Raw genomic sequence first — 20,853 nt, forward strand, 5'->3', positions numbered from 1 at the left:
TTTTTAATCTTTCCACCTATATCATTGTTGTTTCCCTAACTGGATTGTAAGCTTCTTGATGACAATACAGTAGGCTCACTTACATGCTCTCTGCTTTCAGATACTCCTTATTAATATTTTCCCATTTAATCCTAATCACGGTGTCATGATGACTAAATTGAGGTATAAGAGGCGTAAGTATTTCATTTAATCCTTTTATTGACCCTAGGATGTAGGTACTATTATTATCCTCAATTTACAGGTAAGGAAACTGAGGCCTAGAGAAGATAAGTAACTTGGCCAAATGATGTAGAGTTGGAGCTAAAAAGAGCCAATCTGGATCATAACTTTGATCCAAGGCTTTTTCTACTACACACAGCCTCTTTGATTCTCCGTGGCGTTTAGCAGAGTAAGTACTTACGACACATCATGAAGTATTTATTTGATTGATGAACTGTAGTAGACACTAGGCAGGTAGAGGAGGTGAATAAAAAAGAATTAGAAAAACTGCCAAGTATAGACTGTTATATGGTGTAAACAGAAACCAACATATAGGGGGCCAGCCCGGTGGCTTAGTGGTTAAGTGTGCGCGCTCCGCTACTGGCGGCCCGGGTTCGGATCCCGGGTGCGCACCAACACACTGCTTGTCGGGCCATGCTGAGGTGGCGTCCCACATACAGCAACTAGAAGGATGTGCAACTATGACATACAACTATCTACTGGGACTTTGGGGAGAAAAAGGGGAAAAAAAAAAGGAGGAGGATCGGCAATAGATGTTAGCTCAGGGCCGGCCTTCCTCAGCAAAAAGAGGAGGATTGGCATGGATGTTAGCTCAGGGCTGATCTTCCTCACACACAAAAATAAATAAATAAATAGAAACCAACAGATAGCATTGCTGAGGGGATGATAATCTCAAGGAAGAGATCTTAACCTGCAAGGCCCCCTCGGAGAACTTCAAGTTTTGAGATAGTCTTAGAGTACTTAGTCACGGATTGCGTGCAGCCTCCTCATTTTCCATTGGGAAGAGGCTCCCTTTTCTCTGCCCTCCTGCCCCCCAAATGAGCAACTGTTTACATGTTGAGGAAAGAGCGTACCATTGTGCTCATGGCTTGGGCCCTCCTCATTTGCAGCTCTCAGAAGCTTGAAGCTGTTACCCAATCTAAACAGGGCCAAGAGTTCATAGTCCAAGTGACAGGACTGGTGATTCCTCGTGTATCCAGGGGTAGGAAGAAATTCAATGAATGCGGAGTGTAAGGGTCCCAGCATTATTTCCTACCCAAAGAACCTTAGTGACTGTACATATGGGAGCCTCTGCTGAAGAGTTTAAAAAAAGAAAATCTTTGTGTTTATAAAAATAATCCATCAATCAGATGTGTTGACTCGGCACTCTGTCAGCTACCTCAGTAGGTACTTGATGTACATCATCTCATTTAGTCCTCGTGATCGGCCTCTGAACCAATTAACAGATGAAGGCAGAAGGGCTCTGAGACGTCTCCCTGCAGTACATGGCAGAGCCAGGGACTGGCTCCAGCTCCCGGTGACTCCAAAGCACGTGTGCCTCTCACAGTGCCAAGTCACCTCACCACGGGCTTTCTATGGAACATTTAGAAGACAGACTAGTTAAGGAAGCAAAATTTCCCACAATTCCACTACCTCTAAACAGCCATTCTTAACATCTTGGTGTATTTTTTCCCAGTTTTGTATCTATGTGTGCACATGCATTTTTCTTTTTCATTATATAATTGGGATCATGCTGGTTCACAGCCAGCCCTTTTTTCATTTCTTAGGCGTAAACATTCTTCTGTATCATTAAAAATGTCAAACATGATTTTCAGTGGCTTTTTAACGCCCCATCCCCTGTGTTATTCTTGCTTGCTATCACAAAGCATGTACAGCTTTAATTCAACAACTTCTTTGGAATTATTTTCAACATATTCCCTTTGAACTGTGAGGACTGGGGAGATACAGTCTAATATTTAGATTGGACAGTGACTAAAGAGGAGACAGTGTTGTTTTTTTAAAACCAAAGTCACTGTTTTTATTAGTTTTACTCAAGGAGGAAGATGTATGATGCCCTACTTATAAAACTTAACCTTAAATCTGGACTTGTTTTCTTCTGTCTCTGACAGAAAAGACAAGCTCCTCTGAAGCGAGAAGCTGCCCTCAGCTGTGAGTCCTGTGCAAGATCACTAATGATTACCTGGCATTTCTGCATCACAGGCGGGTCCTCAGGTGAGTCTCCAGACTTCCACTGCTGGGGCAGAAAGTGTAAATGATTCAGAAGGCAGTTAGCTTTTTCTCTCCTGTCTTCTTACTCTCCCTTCTGTAGTCAGGAGGGCTACATTAATTTGTTTTGAGAATTTCTGATGAGAGACCCACATGTTAGAAAAGGCTTGTTGTTTAACAGATGTGAATCAGTGTTGAAAAGGGGCCATAGAAGTCCCCCAATATGTTGACATGGGAAGAGCCTCATGTGAGCTTTTTATTCTTGATGATGTTTTCATGTGGGCACTGCTTTGAGTGAAGTAACCTAATAAAGAGATTGTTTTCAAGAAGTCTGGATTTCTGAATAATTCATTTCAGTCCTTTTGTCTGCTGGGCTGATTAGGTATTTTGGATAGAATGACAAAGTTATCAAGCATCTAAAGAAGTCATCTCAGTATAGGAGGCTCCGTGGACCAGTGCTGTGTGCTCTAGGCTGATAGCCAAAACCATCTTTTGGGAAAAGACGATTGCTGGTGATTTAGATAAAAATATAATGGATAATTGAGAGCCTCTGTCCAAAATGTGCCAGTCAGTGGATGGGAGCAGTTCTGCTCTGAAGTGTTCATCAGGCCTTGGCAGGACGGGGACAGTAAGGACAACATTACAAGTTATACATAAAACAAAAAGTATTCAAGTTAGTGGGTTGTCTTGCATTCTGGAATCATGTGCCTTTGGCTTCTGTAGTGTTAAAATGGCCCTTTTTTGAAAAATGAAAGGCGTCTTTTGTGCTGGACACAACATAGATACCAGTAAATATTTGTTGACTGAACGGATAAATAAAATAATGGTGACAGTAAATAATCATGTTTGATATTTTCCTTCAGATCTTTACTTGGCAAAGTAAAAGTTGACTGCTCAGTTTTGGCATCTGAAATGTTGTGGACTATTCCAGAAAATGCAAATATCTAGGAAACTTTGACTTAGAGGATGCCTGGTTTGACTTAGAGCTTTGTGGATGAAATCGATTTGTGCTTTGTTCATTAGCGATTACAGAGCCTGTACCTGATGCCAGGTTCTGTGCTCTTTCTCCTAAGAAAATGTAATTATTTAATACAGGAAAAAGCATTGCTGGTCTTGGTGCGTTGCATGAAAGGAGCTGATAGGAAGTTGGGACTTGTGCCAGGAGAGCTATTAGCTCTTTGGAAGGTGCTGGAGGGTCCTGAGTAGCTCTCTGCTGCCACCGAAGTCCCTGCCCGCCCTTGGCTCGTGAACTCCTTTCTGTGTGTTTTTCACATAATGACCTACACTAGCCACTCGCCATTGTTCTTGCAGGGTTTGTGTGAGTTTGCAAACATGTTCACCGTTTCTCAGACCTCGAGAGCATGGTTCATCGATAGAGCCCGTCAGGCTCGTGAGGAAAGGCTTGTGCAGAAGGAGCGGGAGCGGGCAGCCGTGGAGATTCAGGCCCACGTCCGGAGTTTTCTCTGTCGGCGTCGACTGAGGAGAGAAATCAGGTGGGTACCAAGAACCCCTCTGTACGTTTTCTCTTGCTCCCAATTAATAGCAAGAAAGGATTGCATTTTTCACTTACAGTTCTTAAAAAGCCGTCCAGCTGCCATGAGCTCCTAATTAAAAATGCCTTTTTTTACCCTTCCCTCCTTAGGAGAGAGATTGATGAGTTTTTTACGGCAGATGACTCGGGGTCCAGTAAAAGAAGTGCACTTTGTATTTTTAAGATTGCCAGGAAACTGCTGTTCTTGTTCAGAATTAAAGAGGATAATGAGGTAAAATAATAATAGGAAACATACATCGTGCTTACTATCTGCCAGGTCTTTTTGTAAGTATTTTATGAATATTAACTCATTTAGTCCTTACAGCACCTCTGTGAGATAGGTTCTGTTACCCCTACATTCTGCCCGTTTTGTTTCCGTGGGATGTGTTTTATAGGGATTATGTCCAGTGCTTCTGGAAATCGTCACAATTCTTTTCACATTGCATATTACAAGCACTTGGACTCAGATGCATACAGGAGTCAGGCAGGTTAGGCAAATGAGTGAAAGAAGCCATTTATGAGACAAAACATAATACAAGTCATAATAAATGGTAACTGACAGGTGGTAGTGGGGAGGACATCAGAGGGAGTCATGGGGTCTGTGGTTTGCCCATCCAGGGCTGCTGCTGCTTGGGTCCAGTCAGTGATGGACTGATACTCTGATTTTGTAAAGAGATGCTGGAGATCTTTACGCTCAGTTTTCTAATTTGTGAAAATTGGTAGCTAATTTGAAATGTCTTTTAAAATCTGCAAACCAAACAAAACATGCCAGTTGTACCTTTGGGATTAGAATGATCAGCCTAGAAGATACAATGCCAGGGAAGCAGCTAGTTACCTGTAAAGTACTAACAATACCATTGAGGAGTGACTCTGTCACCAGGGGTTAGGCATTCTATTGCTGAGCTTCACATTGTGCCAGACCTGGGCACTGGGGCCCCAGAAGGAAACAAGATGGACAAGGTCTCTAGCCTCATGGAGCCTGTAGCCCAGTAGGAGAGAGAGTAGTGTGCTGGCACACGGTCAGGTAGATGAGGACAGGCAGGCACAGTGAGGTGACCCCTGTTTACAGAAGAGGAAACTGCAGCTCAGTGTGGTGGAGGGCCACCCAGGGCCACACCACTTTTAAGGGTGGATCCAGGGTTGGTAAAGCCAGAGTGTAACCCGGTTTCCAGTTTCCACTTTTCTTCCTTTTGCATTGCAAGATAAAAGTGATGATATGACAGTTTGTGAGGGGAAAGTCAGTGTCCATGGTACTTACGAAATGGCAGACAGGAGAGCATGGTTTAGGAGACAGCTGCTCGTCTGCAGAAAACCAAGCCCAGTTCACCAGATTGATTTGTTTTTCAAAAGGAACCCCAATCTAAACACATGCGTAGGGCCTACCCAGCCTGTGGGCCACCAGTGTGAGGGCCTTTCTTTAGCCTTTGTGATCCTCAGTTTCCACATCTGTGAGAAGGCATTAAGTATGATCACGTATGTGAGTCACCTGACATAATGCCTACACATGCCAAGTGCCCACTGAACATTTGCTTCTTTCCCATTTCTCCATTAGTTGTGAGAATTTATAACCCCCGTTCTGCCTCTTTGCAGAGATTTGAGAAGTTGTGTCGCTGCATCCTGAGCAGCATGGATGCTGAGAACGAACCCAAGGTAAGTGGGATGGGAGCTGGAAAGTCTCCCACAAGCTCTCAAGCCAGCCTATTTGGCTCCGAAAGATCCTGTTGAATGTTATGACTCTGTTAATTCACACACATACACAAATAAGTAATGGATCAAAAATACTAACAAAGTACAACTGATTACCTTAGTCTCTTTGTTATCCAGGAAGCTGTTCTGCTCTTGCCTCTTACTCAGAATGGTCAATTCCCATACTAGGCTATTTTATCTTTAGCTTTAGTGTTAAAATAAGTCCTCTTTGCTTGTTATTCATCCACTCATCCCCACTGCCTTATCTGGCACTGGACCTAGCTGAATGGTCCCATTCCAGTAGCTAGAACATAATTACATAATGTAATTTGATCCCTGTAACTACCCATTACATTTCTATTTTGTCTGCTTGTAGGTGTGGTATGTGTCCCTGGCTCTTTCCAAGGATCTCACCCTCCTATGGATTAAACAGATCAAAGACATTCTGTGGTATTGCTGCCAGTGTCTTCAGCAGCTCAAGGTAAAAAAAGACAACAACAACAAAAACCATAAATATATCCTTCCTATTTGAGGCCTTTAGAATATGTTTTCAGAGTCCTCGTGGTTCCCTCATAGGTGTACCTTTGGGGATCTATCAGTCAGAATCCAGTGAGGAATTATTAGAGCCCATGTCCTAGGAGAGAACAAGTTCGATACTGTTATCAATATGAGCCCTTCTTTCGTGTACAGTATTTTGTTTTTTGTTTCTTTTTGAGGAATATCAACCCTGAGCTAACATCCATGCCAATCCTCCTCTTTTTGCTGAGGAAGACCGGCTCTGAGCTAACATCTATTGCCAATCCTCCTCCTTTTTTTCCCCCAAAGCCCCAGTAGTAGTTGTATGTCATAGTTGCACATCCTTCTAGTTGCTGTATGTGGGACACGGCCTCAGCATGGCCGGAGAAGCGGTGCGTCGGTGCGCGCCCGGGATCCGAACCCGGGCTGCCAGTAGCGGAGCGTGCGCACTTAACCCCTAAGCCATGGGGCTGGCCCAACATGTACAGTATTTTGAACATTGACCTGCACTTACTGCAGTCTTGATGCCAGGGAATTTGTTGTCTTCCTTTCTATTCTTTTGATATAAAGGGTACTTTATAGTTTATGTTATTATGCTATTCAGGCCTCCTGTTACAAGTGCAGAAACCCAGCATGAGTGCAGCTAGTAATACCTACAAGCTAAGCAAGAAAGAGACTATTTTGTTATAGAATAGGCAGCTGGGGATGACTAGAGCCAGGGGTTTCTGGATTCCCCCTCTCATTCCTTTCTCTCGTCTCTGCTCCCTCTGGGGATCACTGTGTCCTCTCCTGCTGTAATCATGGTAGCCAGAAGTTCTGGCCTCACATTCTTAATCTGTCTTGACCAATGAGAAAAGGGAGGCCTCCCTGACCAGTTCAAATGTTTGGGAGGACTCGTAAAGGTTCAGTGGGATCATGGTCTCAAGTCTGAACTGGTCACAGTAGCAAGAGGGATGGGGTACTGCCACTGGTGCAGCCTGGTCCAGTGCCCACCCTTGTGTTACGAGAAGGTGGGCAGGGGTGTGAGGAGTTGCAAACAGCAGCCATTTCCACTTTGCACCTAGGGAGGAAGAAGTTTCAGGGGCAGAGGCTTGGCAAGGACTCAGGAAGCAGCTGAGCGATGGAGCAGATGTCCCCAGAGCCCCTAGTTATCCATTCCCCGCCATCTCTCTTGAGATTGTCTCGGGAATGGCTCTCTTGGCCTTGACTGCCACCAAGCATGAATTATAGTCATGATTCTGATAATAACCAGTATTACATAGAGTTATCTATGTGCCAGGCACTGTTTTTAGTGCTTTATGTACATTAACCCCTTTATTTCTCACAACCCTATGAAGAAAGCAGTGTTACTATCCCTAGTCAACAGATGAGGAAACTGACGTGCAGAGAGGTTAAGAAATTTACCCAACATCACACAGCTAGTTAAGTGGTGAAGCCAGAAGTCTGAGCCCAGAGTCCCTGTTATGTTCAATTGCATCTCTACTCTGTTGCTCCTGCATACGTACATACATACGTACACGTACAGCAAGCCAGCCCTGGTCGTCTTGTTTGCCAAGAATTCTCAAATCCCATGAGTGTTTCGGATTCCATGGTCAAGCACTAGTGTCCCGAAATCGCTGTCATTTAACTGCTAAAGTGGTCATTCCCCAAGAGAAAAAGAATCAAGACTTACTTATAATCCCGACTCACTTATTTGAGCCTGAGTGCACTCGGAAAAGTTGAAAAATGGTTGCTCCATTGTCTGGGACTGGAGGGCGTGTGTCTTAATTTTACTCTCTTTATTGTTTCCAGCCTGAAATTTTACAAGACTCCAGACTTGTCACGCTGTACCTCACAATGCTTGTCACCTTCACAGACACTTCAATGTGGAAAATTCTCCGGGGAAAAGGTTTGTGGGACTTGTTGCAAAATCTTTCCTGAGTAGCATTTCCATAGAGAGCTTGGCGACCTTTTCTCCTTTTTCAGAAGCATTTCCACTGCCACAACCCTCAGGGAAGGCCCTGAAACCTTATAAATGAAGATGCTCTCAGCGTTTTTCATCAGATTGCATTACAGTATCCAAAATATGTTCAGTCTTGTGTGTTATACTCTCTCCCTTCTTGGGATTTGTGTTTTAAGGCACAGTCCCTCTGATCTCATATTTCCCAACTCTCATAGCACCTTAGCCTCCAAGTGATAATATTCCCTTAAGTCTTGTCGTTTCATTTGGAGACTCATTCAGCAGCAAATAATTATTTCACCCATAAAATTTGCATTGTAAAGCTGCCTTCTTCCCTGGATATTGTACTTAGCCTTGGGTGTTTCATATATTCACTTCATTTATGCATTCAACAATAGCCTACTTTGTGCCTGGTGCTGTGCAGACCCTGGAGATGCAGAAAAGGTCGCTTCCCTCAAGGGCTTTTGGTGCTGAACTGCTGCTGTGTGCCCGCCCTTCCTCACAGAACTGAAATAGAAGTCACATATATGTGAATTCAGTCACACGCTGCACAGTGACATTTCGGTCAACAGTGGACTGCATACCCGACAGTGGTCCCGTAAGATTAGTACTGTGCGGCCTCTCCTAGGGGAGAGGAGGCAGCCATGGAGAGCAAAAGTGCCAGGCCCTGCAAGGAAATTAGAAGAGGTGCTACAGGAGCTCAGAGACCGGGAAGTGACTTCTAGCTAGGGAAACGATAGGACCCAGCACCTAAGAGGTGACACTAGAATACCAGAGAGGGGGCATCTCCCTGTAGTCTGGTACCAGACCAAAGGGGAGAGGAAGGCCAGCCAGGGAAAACCATGTTTCCTTGTGGCCGTGGGCCGGGAGCACAATGTCCTGTCCCATGTAAACAGTTCACATATGGCCAGGGGCTTTTTTCTCAGACTCTTTTCTTCATTTAGGTGAGAGTCTTCGACCAGCCATGAACCACATTTGTGCAAATATAATGGGACATCTCAACCAGCATGGATTTTATTCTGTGTTGCAGGTCTGTGACCCCGTCCCCTAATATGTGACCTCATCCTTCAGTACTTGAACTTGGATTTTTACATCTAGGGCCCTCCTCAGAGAAACACTTTTTGCAGGAAGCGTATAATGCCTGGCGTCCTCTTCTCCCTCCCCTGCCGTGATTTGCAGTGCTTTGTGGGAGGGGAGGACAGTGGCCTGGGGTCCCTTCATCTCACTGCATTGTTGGCCACAGGGATAATCCACTCACATGAGATTTAAACTCGGGAAGGAGGCCTCAGGGCTTGTTCCCTCAGCTTCCTTCTTGGTTGGTGTCTGGAATTACCTTTCTGGCTCTGTGTCCTCAAACAACCTTCTATCCACACTGCACCTGTTGTGCCAGTTGACACATCCGGGGAATTATCAGAAGCCTCATCGCTGTTTAGAAGTACTTGGGAATTCTTGAGTTTGAGAGGCAACATTGATGTGGCCCTTCCTTCTGCCTGGTACTGAGACGGGCTCTTTCCTGGTTGTGTCATTTTCTCCTCACAGCAGCCCTGTGAGGGGGTGTGGCAGCCGAAGGTGATGTTATCAACAGTTCCTCTCCGTGAGGAAGCTTCTGGACACCATAACGCTGAATGCTTCTAAAATAATGAGTGTCCTTGAAATTTTAAGTCTGGTATTTTTATTGGCTGTTAATTTTTTTAACTTTATTATTTTAAAAATTTAAACATAGTATTTAAAGTAGAGAGTGGTGTGATGAACCTCTACACCCGTTACTTTTCTCTCCCTTCGTTTTTAAAAAACATTCCAACACAGTTTATCTAAAGCACTCATTCCAGTTTTATACTTGCTTTCTACACACAAATGAATATAAAGTTGGCGTCATCTGCTGACCAGTTAAAATGTTCTTTTCAGATATTGTTGACCCGTGGCCTGGCGAGACCCCGGCCTTGTCTGTCGAAAGGCACTTTAACTGCAGCCTTTTCTCTAGCCTTGCGGTAAGTAGGAAGTCATAGCTGGGGGCTGGCATGCTTCTGGAGGCTTCTCCTCTTGCTTTTCTTCTCTCATGTTACTCGTAGAAGGTGTTGGCTTGCCCACTTTGTCGGAGTTTACAGGAAGTGTTGTTCTTGGTGAAAGTGAGACGTGTGATTGCTCTCTTTCTTAATCTTCCTTCTCTACCCTGAGTATTTTTGCATCATGATTTGAGGGAAGCTATTCAAAATGAATTGCTTTCATTCTGCCAGGGGCTAAGATACAATCAGTTTTCCTCTTGAGCTTTTAATTGATAAAATAAAGGAAACCTAAGAGCCGGAGGAGGCCCAGCAAAGTGTTGTGAACCTGGGTTTAAAATGTTAGAATTTGGAGACCAGAGAGGATGTGATATTTGCCTTCACTTAGTCAGTTGGAAGATGTAAAGTACGTAAGAAACTAAATATTTCCTTATAGAAATTATACCTGCAATTCTGAGAACCACCAAGTGTAAAAAGCTATGCTTGTTAATAGATCCAGAACATTCTTGAACTGTTGAGAGGAACACTAACTTGAGATATTAATAAGATAACTTGATAATCTTAATACCTAAGAGAATAAAAACTTGGGAAAGAAGGAGTGTGTGGTCAAACCAGTTTGGTAAAGCTGCCTGCTCTGCCCTCTCCTGCTAATCCACAGCACCTTACTGCTGAAAGCTGTGATAAGTCCTGTGGTAGCAAGGCCCTTTGGGCTCATTTAATCTGATGTTGGCCTGAATGTATCTGAACATGGAATACCCTCACCCAATTTTTGGATGGTGGAGCATGTCTGTTAATATCCCATGTTTTCCATGGTACACCTATTTGGAAAATGATGATCTAGAGCAGAGGTCGGCAAATTTTTTCTGTAAGGGCCAGCTGGTAAATATGTTCGGTTCTGTGGGCGAACGCAGCTTCTGTCAAAACTACTCTGCCATTGTAGTGCAAAGCGACTGTAGACAATACATACACAAATGAGAATGGCTGTGTTCTAATAAAACTTTATTTACGAAAATAGGCAATGGGCAGAATTTGGCCTGTGGGCCATAGTTTGCCAACTTCTGGTCTAGACTGTGCTTTCCGCTAACCACTGGCCACATGGGGCAGTTTAAATTGTAATTAAGAATTCAGGGGCCGGCCCCGTGGCTTGGTGGTTAAGTGCGTGCGCTCCACTGCTGGCGGCCTGGGTTCGGATCCCGGGTGCGCACCGACGCGCTGCTTCTCTGGCCATGCTGAGGCCGCGTCCCACATACAGCAACTAGAAGGATGTGCAGCTATGACACACAACTATCTACTGGGGCTTTGGGGGGAAAAAATAAATAAATAAAATCTTTAAAAAAAAAAAAAAAAAAAAAAGAATTCAGTTCCTCAGGGTGCATTAGCCACATTTCAGGTGCTCAGGGGTCACATGTGACTAGTGGCCACAGTATTGGGCTGCACAAATACGGAACATTTCCATCATCACAGAAAGTTCTACTGGACAAGGCTGGTCTAGAGCAGCACTGTCCAATAGAAGTATAATGAGAACTGCATTAAAGTCGAAAGAAAGGGGAAATTAAGTTTAATGATATATTTCACTTAAACCAGTATATCCAAAATATCATTTTTACATGTAATCAATATTTTAAAATTATTTTAATGAAAATTAAATAATTTATTAATTATTCTTTTCATCCTGAGTCTTCAAAAACTGGTGTATATTTTACACTTCCAGCATATCTGAATTGGGACTAGCCACGTTTTAAGTGCTTGGGAGCCACATGGCCGGTGGCTGCTGTATGGGACAGCACACGTCTGGATCTCTAGCATACCTCATAACGGAGGAACAGGATTCCGCCGGTTATGCTATAATTAGTTACAGAAGTAGAACAAATTATCCAGTGGACACTCATACCTCCCTTCCATACTTTGAGAGAAGTCACATAGAGCTGTATTTGATGAGCTGTAGTGTCCAGGTACAAACAGGTTTTCCTGGTAGCGGGCTTACTGCCACTCCTTCCTGAGTCACCTTCTAGGGGAGCTCGTTCCAGCAGCGTCGCCCGCTCCTCTCTTCTTTGCGGAGGCAGAGAAGGGCCAACACGCAGACGCCTGAGCTCTGGGGCACAGGAGCAGCTCTGCCGCCTCCTCCGCCTCCTGAGAACACAAATCCTTTTCTCTGTCGCAGCCTCCCTTCCCTGCCCCAGTATGGCTGTCACTCACAGTGTGTTGCACCAAGAGGGTCACATCTAAGTATTTCACCACGTTTCTTCTCCTTTAGGATTAATAGCATCCATCGTTTTAGGTTTTTTCTCTATATATGTTAGAATCCATTGACTCACTTATTAAGCCTGGGCTGCTCTAAAGCTTTTGTCTTAAACGATGCACTTTTTCTCCCTTCTGAATATTTGTGTGTAATTGAACATGACCAGGACGTTTTAAAACAAGATATTCAGTGGTTTTCTCATACGGGATATACTACTGAAAGTCTATAAAGTCATAAATGATATGTTTAGACATGATCACCAAACCCTATAATACAAATAGCTAACATTCAAATGCTCTAATACACATTCTCTTATCTCTGTTTTATAGATGAGGAAGCTAAGGCCCAGAGAGGTTAAGCCACTTGCCCTTGGTCACACAGCAGGGAGTGGCAGGGCCGGGAATTAAACCCAGTCTGTCTGATTCCAGAGCCTATACTCTTTACTCCTTATTCTTTATAGTTGCCTCACATATTGGACACATTTTTGTATTCTAAGTACAATATGTGTTTCTTGAATTAATGGCACATGGGAACCTTCCCAAACTCACCCTGTTCCGTTTGTTATCTGGACCTCTTGTTTGCCCGTACACGTCTGCCTGCTAGCCCTGGTTTCTGTCTTTCCCTGTGTGCCTGTCCAGCTCACCGCTGCAGCGTGAGCTGTGTGTTGGCGGGGACTGTGCACTGACTCTCTCTCACCCTCCTCCCCTGCTGTGCCTAACACCAAGGTCTGGACAGAACGTGTGCCCTGTTAAACTTATAACTGGCAGTCCATTTGTAGAATTCGTCATCTGAGGGGCTTCAGTGCAGCAACTGTAAGTAAGCTAAGAAAGATTTTGATGACTTTGTGCTGGGGAAATAGATAATAGGAAATTGAGGGAAATGGAGTGTTTGGGGTGTGTGTGATCTTTTGAGACTGGCCTCCTGCGAGGCAGCCCCACATCCTCACTCCTGGTTGGTCAGGCTGAGTTACTTGGGGCTGTGGCTCAGGGTGGAATCCTTAGATTCCATTGAAAGCCCCAGAGAAGGAAGGCTCCTGCCCTTCCTGCCCCCATGGCGATGGCAGTCGTCCCCTTGGAAGTGGGAGGTGACCAGTGACAGTTTCGGTGGCATTCTCTTGTCGTGTGCTTTTCCTCTATCTAGGGAATTGTTTAGTCCTGATATAAACCTCTTTCCGACATGCAGAAAATAACTTGATTCTCTTTTAGAGAATTCTCTTTTGTCCATCTCAGCTCAGTGAGTTTAGCTGAGTTGGTCAGCCTCCTCTAGACAAGTGGTTAATGTAGGCACTGATATTTTGAGCATGTCTACCTTGTAAAATTTTCTTGTCCCAAAAAAGGTATACTTGAAAATAAAAGTTTATGATATAAATTCCAATAGTCTAAATCCCAGTAACCTATCTGCTCATTGCTATTCGAACACATTAGCTAGAAGAGATCATTTTCCTCCTGTAAGTTGTTCGCATTGTCTATTTTTTTTTTCGTCTTCATGGCCTCTGTTTTTTTAAATAACAACTTTATTGAAGTATAATTCACATATCATACATTTCACTCATTTAAAGTATACAATTCGCTGGTTTTTAGTACATTCACAGAGTTGTGCAACCGTCACCACTATCTAATTCCAGAACATTTTAATTACTGCAAAAAGAAACTCCATCTCCATTAACAGTCACACTTCTTTCCCCCTCCCAAAGCCCCTGGCAACAACTTTCTGTCCCTTTGTATATGCCTGTTCCAGGCATTTTGCATAAATGGAATCCTACAATATGTGGTCTTTCATGACGGGCTTCTTTCACTTTGCATAATATGTTCATCCATGTTGTAGCATGAATCAGTTCTTCCTTCCTTTTTATGGCTGAATAATATCCCATCATATGGGTAGACCATGGATAGGTAGATTTGGGTTATTTCTACTTTTTGGCTATTATGTGTAGTGCTGCTATGAACATTTAGGTACAGGTTTTTGTGCGGACATGTGTTTTCATTTCTCTTGGATTTATTCCTAGAAGAGAATTTCTGGGTTGTGTGGTAACTCTATGCTTCACTTTTTGAAGAACTGCCAAACTTTTCCAAAGCAGCTGCACCATCTTCCATTCCCACCAGTATCATACGAGGATTCCAGATTCTTCGAATTCTCGCCAACGCTTGTTATCTTTTGTATTATAGCGTCTTAATGGATATGAAGTGGTATCTCACGGTCATTTTGATTCGCAGTTCCCTGGTGGCTGCTGATGTTAGTCGTCTCTTTGCGGACTATTAACCATTTGTGTATCTTTCTTTGGAGAAATTTCTATTTAGATTCTTCCCATTTTTTAATTGAGTTGTCTTTTATTGTTGAGTTGTATGAGTTGTTTATATGTTTTGAATAGAAGTCCCTTATCAGATACATAATTTTCAAATATTTCCTCTGATTCTGTGGGTTGTTTTTTCACTTACTTGATGGTGTCTTTTGAAGCACAAAAGTTTTAAATTTTAATTGTGATTTTGGTGTCATATCTAAGAAATTATTGCCTAACCCAAGGTCACAAAGATTTACTCCTGTGTTTTCTTCTAAAACTTTTATACTTTCACTTATAAAACTAGCACTTAGGTCTGTGATCCATTTTGAGTTAATTTTTACATATGGTGTGAGGTAGGTGTCATTATCTTATTTTAATGTTTATCTCTTTTTCTGATTCTGAAAGTAATATATGTTTATTGTAAAAAAAAAAAAAAAACCTGGGTAAAGCAGAAGAGTATAAGGAAGAAACAATGTTTCTCACGATTCTACAACCCAGACTTACACTGTTAACATTTTTAAATCAATTTTCCTGGTCTTTTTTTTTTTTTTCATTTATATATATTTGTGTGTTGATATATACATATTTAAATATTAAAATCATAACATATGTATTTTAAATTGCTTAATTGAAGTGTGAGTTATTGGTGAATTATCGCATAGTAAACACATCCGTGTAGCACCACCCCAGTTGAGAAATAGTCAGAATTCCAGAAGCCCCTTTTCTCCTCCCCCCAGTAACTATCCCCTCCCTCCTCTTCTGCGTTTTTTTAAAGTTTATTATAGTGTGAGCATTTTCTCATGTTAGTAAAACTTCAAAACTGATCTTTCCTAGCTGCGTCATGAGACTGTACTGCCATTACCTAGTGGATGTCTCCATTTTCAGCCTTCAGTTTTCCCAGAAGTCCTGTGAAGCATAATTTCAGGGGATTTGGGGGCGTTGGTAGGGTTGTTCTCTTGTTCCAGGTTCATGTGCAGACCTGTCTGAATCAGGTGATCTGTCTGTGTCTAGCCCTGTGATTGCTGCACAATTTTCAGACAATCTGATTCGGCCATTCCTCGTCCACATCATGTCCGTGCCTGCTCTTGTGACTCATCTCAGCACAGTGACCCCTGAGGTAAGTGGGCTCTGTGCATTCCCCCCAATTCCATTTTTGCCTTCCTACTTAGAAATTAGAAAGTAAAACATTTTCTCTGTTCATTTCCGCCTCTTCTGATATTTCTTCCAAATCAGTAGCCGCTGTAGACACTCATGTTAGTAGCAAAAAGAAGCAGGTTCTCATCTTCGTTAATTTTCTTCTTGGTGAGCAATAGCACACTTGGCAACTAGGAGGCGGTCTCCAGGTGGTCAGGTTCATGCTCTAGAGGGAATTCTTCCTGTGAGCTTCCACTTTAACTCTCTACAACTGTTTGCAGCGCCTCACTGTTTTAGAATCTCATGACATGCTTCGTAAATTCATCACCTTTTTAAGAGACGAAGATCGATGCCGTGATGTATGTGAAAGTTTAGAAGGGTGCCATACGCTTTGTCTAATGGGTGAGTACCTGGCTGGAATTTGATTGTATTTTGGGCATCAAGAAAAGCCCAAGTGCTTTGCCTTTCACCCTACTGGAGATCACAGCTGTTTTTAATAACAATTGGAAGAGCTTACGGTAAAAGACATGTGATCAAATAGTTAAAATAGACATGTAAAATTGAAAATCACGTGGAAAATATATCAACCTGACAAACTGATTGAGTGACTGTAAATGAATGTTAAATTTCAACCCTTAGCTTCCTGGCAGCCAAGGAAAAATGAAAATGTGATGAGTTGCCTAGATAACTCTTATCTCCAGGGAGCAGGGAGGGCGCAGTCAGGTGGGGCTTAGATCAGACCAGGGCCTGCATTATCTGTTTCACGGTGTTTTCATTGTAGACAAAGAAAGGGTTTATGGATAGAAACATTTGAAAACAGCAGAGGTACATAATTCTTATTGCCTAACTAGAAGAAATTTATTTTACATAGAAAAAGGTTCTTAGGGCTAAATTTTAAGGGAGTTTATAGCAAGAGTCCTCACACAAGGCATATTAAACAACTTGGGTGAACACTGAAGAACAGTGATTTCCCAGGGCATTCAGATATTCTTCAAAAGGTCATTTGTTAGTTGACCCTTGATTTGAAAATCTTAGTGTAGTATTAAGGTGTTGTACTAACTAAATATCACATATCTCTGTGTGCCTGACATTTTGCATGTTATTTCATATAATCCTCACATCAGAAGTGGGGATCATTAGTCCAGTCTTACAGAAGAGCAAACGGATTTGAGAGGTGGGTTGAGGGTCACACAGCTCGTCTGTGACAGAGCCAGGATTTGAAGCCAGGTCAGCCTGTTTCTTAGCCTGCACCCCGCTGTAGCCCCAGCACTGGCAGGGGCCTCTACATGGAATTTCTTCCCGCATGTGGATGTGGCTGCCTGAGCCTCAGGCAGAGAGCAGGGCTGGGAGGTGACGAAGCGTGTCCGTCTGAGCCCATTGCCCTCAGCCTTCTGTCTTTGTAGGCAACCTCCTGCACTTGGGCTCCCTCAGCCCCCGAGTGTTAGAGGAGGAGACAGACGGGTTTGTGAGTTTGCTCACCCAGATGCTGTGCTACTGTCAGAAGTACGTGTCTCAGAAGAAATCCAACCTGACCCACTGGCACCCTGTCCTTGGCTGGTTCTCCCAGTCTGTGGACTACGGGTGAGTCTGGAGGCAGAGCGCTGTCTCTGCTGCCTCCTCCTGCCTCTCCCTCCACCTGCCTTCTTCCTGCTTTCTCCCTTCCAGCTTCTGTGGCTTTGTTTCTTATTACAAAAGTAATATATACTCATTGTATAAAATATACTTAAGAGCAAAAGAGAATAAAAACCATCCCATAATGCTACTAACCCAAAGACAGCCTGGGTGAACATCCTTTCAGTCTTTTTCCTATCTATGAATATCAACAGTTTTTTCACAAAAATGGCATCATATTATCTTATATTTCATTCTTTTCATTTAGTATATTATGAACCTTATCTATCAATATTATCTTTTCTTCTTCAGTATCACTTTTATTGATTGCCTAGACTGCCATATTTTGGGGATGACTAAAATAAGACACATGATTCAAAGGGAATAAAAGTCACCCCAGATCCTTTTCAAGAGGTTGAATATAAATTTAAATTTTTTTTTTTTTTTTTTGTGAGGAAGATCAACCCTGAGCTAACATCTGTCACGAATCCTCCTCTTTTTGCTGAGGAAGACGGGCCCTGGGCTAACATCCATGCCCATCTTCCTCTACTTTGTATGGGATGCCGCCACAGCATGGCTTGACACGCGGTGCCTAGGAGCGCGCCCGGGATCTGAACCTGCAAACCCCAGGCTGCCGCAGTGGAGCGCGCACACTTAACCACTACGCCACTGGGCTGGCCCCTAAAATTTTTAATGAAGAACTCAAAAATATTAAAAAACGCTAGGCTAGAAGATAGAGATTAAGTAAGGTGCATCACAAATTTAAAAACATGTACCCTGGGCTGAGATGAAGTGGGTCTCAGGAGCTAAGGCAGCTGTGATGGCCAGCTGTTTTCTTGTTAGCTCTCTGCCTGAGGCCTGGGGTCCCTGGCAGGTGCCCTTGAGGCAGAAAAGTGAGGGCTGGGGGGGATATCCCCAGATTTTCTCCGTTTTCCTTATACCTGAGTGACATCCAGTTAAAAAGACTGATTGCCAGCTGATGACTGAGTGTGCTGCCCCAGCCAGAAGGGGGTGGGGCCTTTGTGTTGGGGAGTCAGGAGGGATGATGTGGGAGGAGGCTGGGGCAGAAGAGCACAGTAGTGAACAGCCTGATCTGAGCTCCACTCTTTGGGGGACCTTGGACAAGTCGCTTAACCTCGCTCTCCTCGTCTGAAATATGGGGATGATTTTCACAGTCCCTCTGGTAGGGTTGTCTCAAAGGACTGAATGAAATGATGCGTGTAAGCCTGCACAGGCCTGGCCCACACTCAGTGGGCGGAGGCTATTACCACTGTGATGCTGGAGGACCCTGGGAGCTGTTATAGAGTCTCCAGCAGGGAGGGGATGAGAGCGGATTTCAGGGCGTGATTCTGATGCTGGGGTGCAGTGTGGAGTGGAGAAGGGGGCACTTGAAGGCAAGGAGACTCAGGAGGCTGGTGAGTCAGCGAGATTTGTGGGCCAGGCCTGCAGGTTAGCTGTGAAGAGAGGGCAGCACAGTAGGCATAAGATGGCTTTTGTTGACTGGGTGGTAAATAGAATGGAATTAGGGGGAAGAACAGAGAGCGCGCGTCTGGGAGATGGCTGTGACATGTGGAGCCTGGGGACCTGGGGAGAGTGGTAATGGTGTTGGCGGCACAGGAGGTTTGGGTGGAGCGACAGGGGATGAAGAGGTCAGTACCTGACACATTCCGGCCTCAGCGGCCGTTTGTGGATCCCATTTTTTTCCTCGTCTTATTTACCATGTTGAGTTGCAGGCCCCAGCTCCTCCTCCAAGTGGAAGGCCCCTTAGGGAGTGGAATGGGCTTTCCCTGGCCATCCATCAGGTGGAAGTGACATGCCTGGTCTCCTGCTCTCTCCTAGCCTTAACGAGTCAATGCCGTTGATCACCAAACAGCTGCAGTTCCTGTGGGGGGTGCCTCTGATCCGGATCTTCTTCAGTGACATCCTGAGCAAGAAGCTGCTAGAGAACCAGGAGCCAGCTCATGTGCAGCCGGCATCCCCACAGAACATGCTTCCCGTGAAGAGTGAGTGGCTGGAGCAGGCCTGACCCCACGGCTCTGCTTGGCTGAAGTGCAGCTCCTGATCGTCCCTGTGTGCCTGGCCCCCTCTGTTGTGTTATGCTCTAACTTCTTGAGACTGCCTAAATCAATTTTACATTTAGCGAAACAGTGACAGAAAATCCTTAGGAATAGAAAACAAGGACCAGGGGAATATAAATAGATGAACAAAATCAAGGTTGTGTATAGAGAAGAATGTCCACAGATAGATGTTCCCTGAGAGCCACCATGGTTATGTCTGAACTTCCATTTGGCTCTGAATTTCTAACAGCCAAAATGAAAAAGGGATTTGTGGACCCTTTCTTACTTCTCATTAACAAGAAGACGACTCATTTCTTAGGGGAAGTAGAGCTTCCCTCCTCAATTCCTAATCATAAAGGCAATCTTCCATGTGGGGCTCCTTATAAAGGGGACACTGGGTCACTGACAGGCTACCACTTCAGCAGGGCCCCCACTGCAGGGTCAGAAATGGGTTCCATGGAAACGTTCTTGTTGCTCTCTCTAATCAAAGTTAAGGAAATGCTGCTAACATAGTTGAGTGGAGTTACCTGCCTGTGGTAGATTTCCAGGTTCAGGGTAGCTTTGCTTTTGCCATCCAGTGTGTTGCAAAGCTCCATCTCGTAGCTGTCAGTGAGCACAGGCTCAATGTAACTTCAGCAGGATATAGATGGGAAGATTTAAAACTAAAGTTGAATACAACCCAAAATGATTATCAGTACTTGAGATCGATGCCCCTACTTCCACCTGACAGCACAGAAAATTGGGAATCAGCCAGGCCCCCCGCCTTTGCCCCTCTTACCCTAATATAGTTCTCAAAATTTTTACCTTTGTGGATCCTGAAGATAAGTCGTACAGTAGAAGAATCCCCTGTAAGAATTGAATGTGCCTGGCTTGTTCTGAGAAATTTTCTGATGTTCTGAAGAGGTCTTTGGGTTTCGTGTAGAAACTTATTGTTAATGCTTTGCTAATTTATCCCAAGGAGATGACTTGAATCAAAGCAGCAGCCCCACCGTCTGGCTCTGGGTGTAAATTGGGAGCTTTTTGGAAATGCTCTTCCCTTTACAGGGTGGAATTTGGCAGATGGCTGAACTTCTGCTCACACATTCCTTCTTCTCCCCGTGCCAGATCTCCTGAAGCGTGCGTTTCAGAAATCTGCATCCGTTCGGAATATTCTCAGGCCTGTCGGGGGTAAACGTGTTGACTCTGCGGAGGTGCAGAAGGTTTGTAACATCTGCGTCCTCTACCAGACCTCGCTGACGACGCTAACCCAGATCCGGCTGCAGATCCTCACAGGTTTGGAGCCTGAAGCGGCGTCTTCCATCCCTCACGTCTGGCGGATAATTTTTCTTAGAAAAAGTTTATTTTCTTCTGGCTTCCTTGACTCAGAGAATAGATGTGAAGGAAGGTATTTTTGAGCTCTTCTTAGAGGTTGGCACACCTCAGTTAAATAGCTCAAACTAACCTCCATCTTAGCACTTCCAGTTCATTCCTGTGGCTGGGCTCTTATTTTCATTGTGAAGTACAATTTGCTTTTAAAAAGTTGTAATGTTTTTCTGTGTAGAAAACTAGAAAAGACAAAGAAGCTGAAAAAAGAAAACTTAAACCACTCTTAACCCCACAGTCCAAAGATAACCACCTATACCTGAGTGTAATACATATGTGTGTGTGTGTGTGTGTG

At 44.0% G+C, this 20,853-nt stretch overlaps 1 protein-coding gene across 8 annotated transcripts in view; it reads left to right on the plus strand.

Moving 5' to 3' along the window:
- UBE3B (ubiquitin protein ligase E3B) overlaps positions 1–20,853 on the plus strand; it is a 54,322-nt gene that overhangs the window by 1,516 nt on the left and 31,953 nt on the right. For 5 of the 8 annotated variants that reach the window (XM_087424075.1, XM_087424074.1, XM_087424073.1 and 2 more), the window contains exons 2-15: positions 242–388; positions 2,109–2,211; positions 3,517–3,698; positions 3,848–3,968; positions 5,327–5,386; positions 5,799–5,903; positions 7,730–7,826; positions 8,822–8,907; positions 9,783–9,865; positions 15,406–15,511; positions 15,810–15,930; positions 16,932–17,109; positions 18,979–19,142; positions 20,301–20,468. In XM_087424075.1, coding sequence (XP_087280201.1) covers positions 3,538–3,698; positions 3,848–3,968; positions 5,327–5,386; positions 5,799–5,903; positions 7,730–7,826; positions 8,822–8,907; positions 9,783–9,865; positions 15,406–15,511; positions 15,810–15,930; positions 16,932–17,109; positions 18,979–19,142; positions 20,301–20,468 — 1,450 coding nt within the window. In that variant the 5' untranslated portion in view covers positions 242–388; positions 2,109–2,211; positions 3,517–3,537. The remainder of the gene's footprint in view (positions 1–241; positions 389–2,108; positions 2,212–3,516; positions 3,699–3,847; positions 3,969–5,326; positions 5,387–5,798; positions 5,904–7,729; positions 7,827–8,821; positions 8,908–9,782; positions 9,866–15,405; positions 15,512–15,809; positions 15,931–16,931; positions 17,110–18,978; positions 19,143–20,300; positions 20,469–20,853) is intronic. The other 3 variants (XM_087424072.1, XM_087424076.1, XM_087424077.1) reach the window with 1 other exon arrangement.

Source organism: Ceratotherium simum, chromosome 35, assembly GCF_057802395.1.
Source record: "Ceratotherium simum simum isolate JZ-2026a chromosome 35, ASM5780239v1, whole genome shotgun sequence".
Lineage (NCBI taxonomy): Eukaryota > Metazoa > Chordata > Mammalia > Perissodactyla > Rhinocerotidae > Ceratotherium > Ceratotherium simum.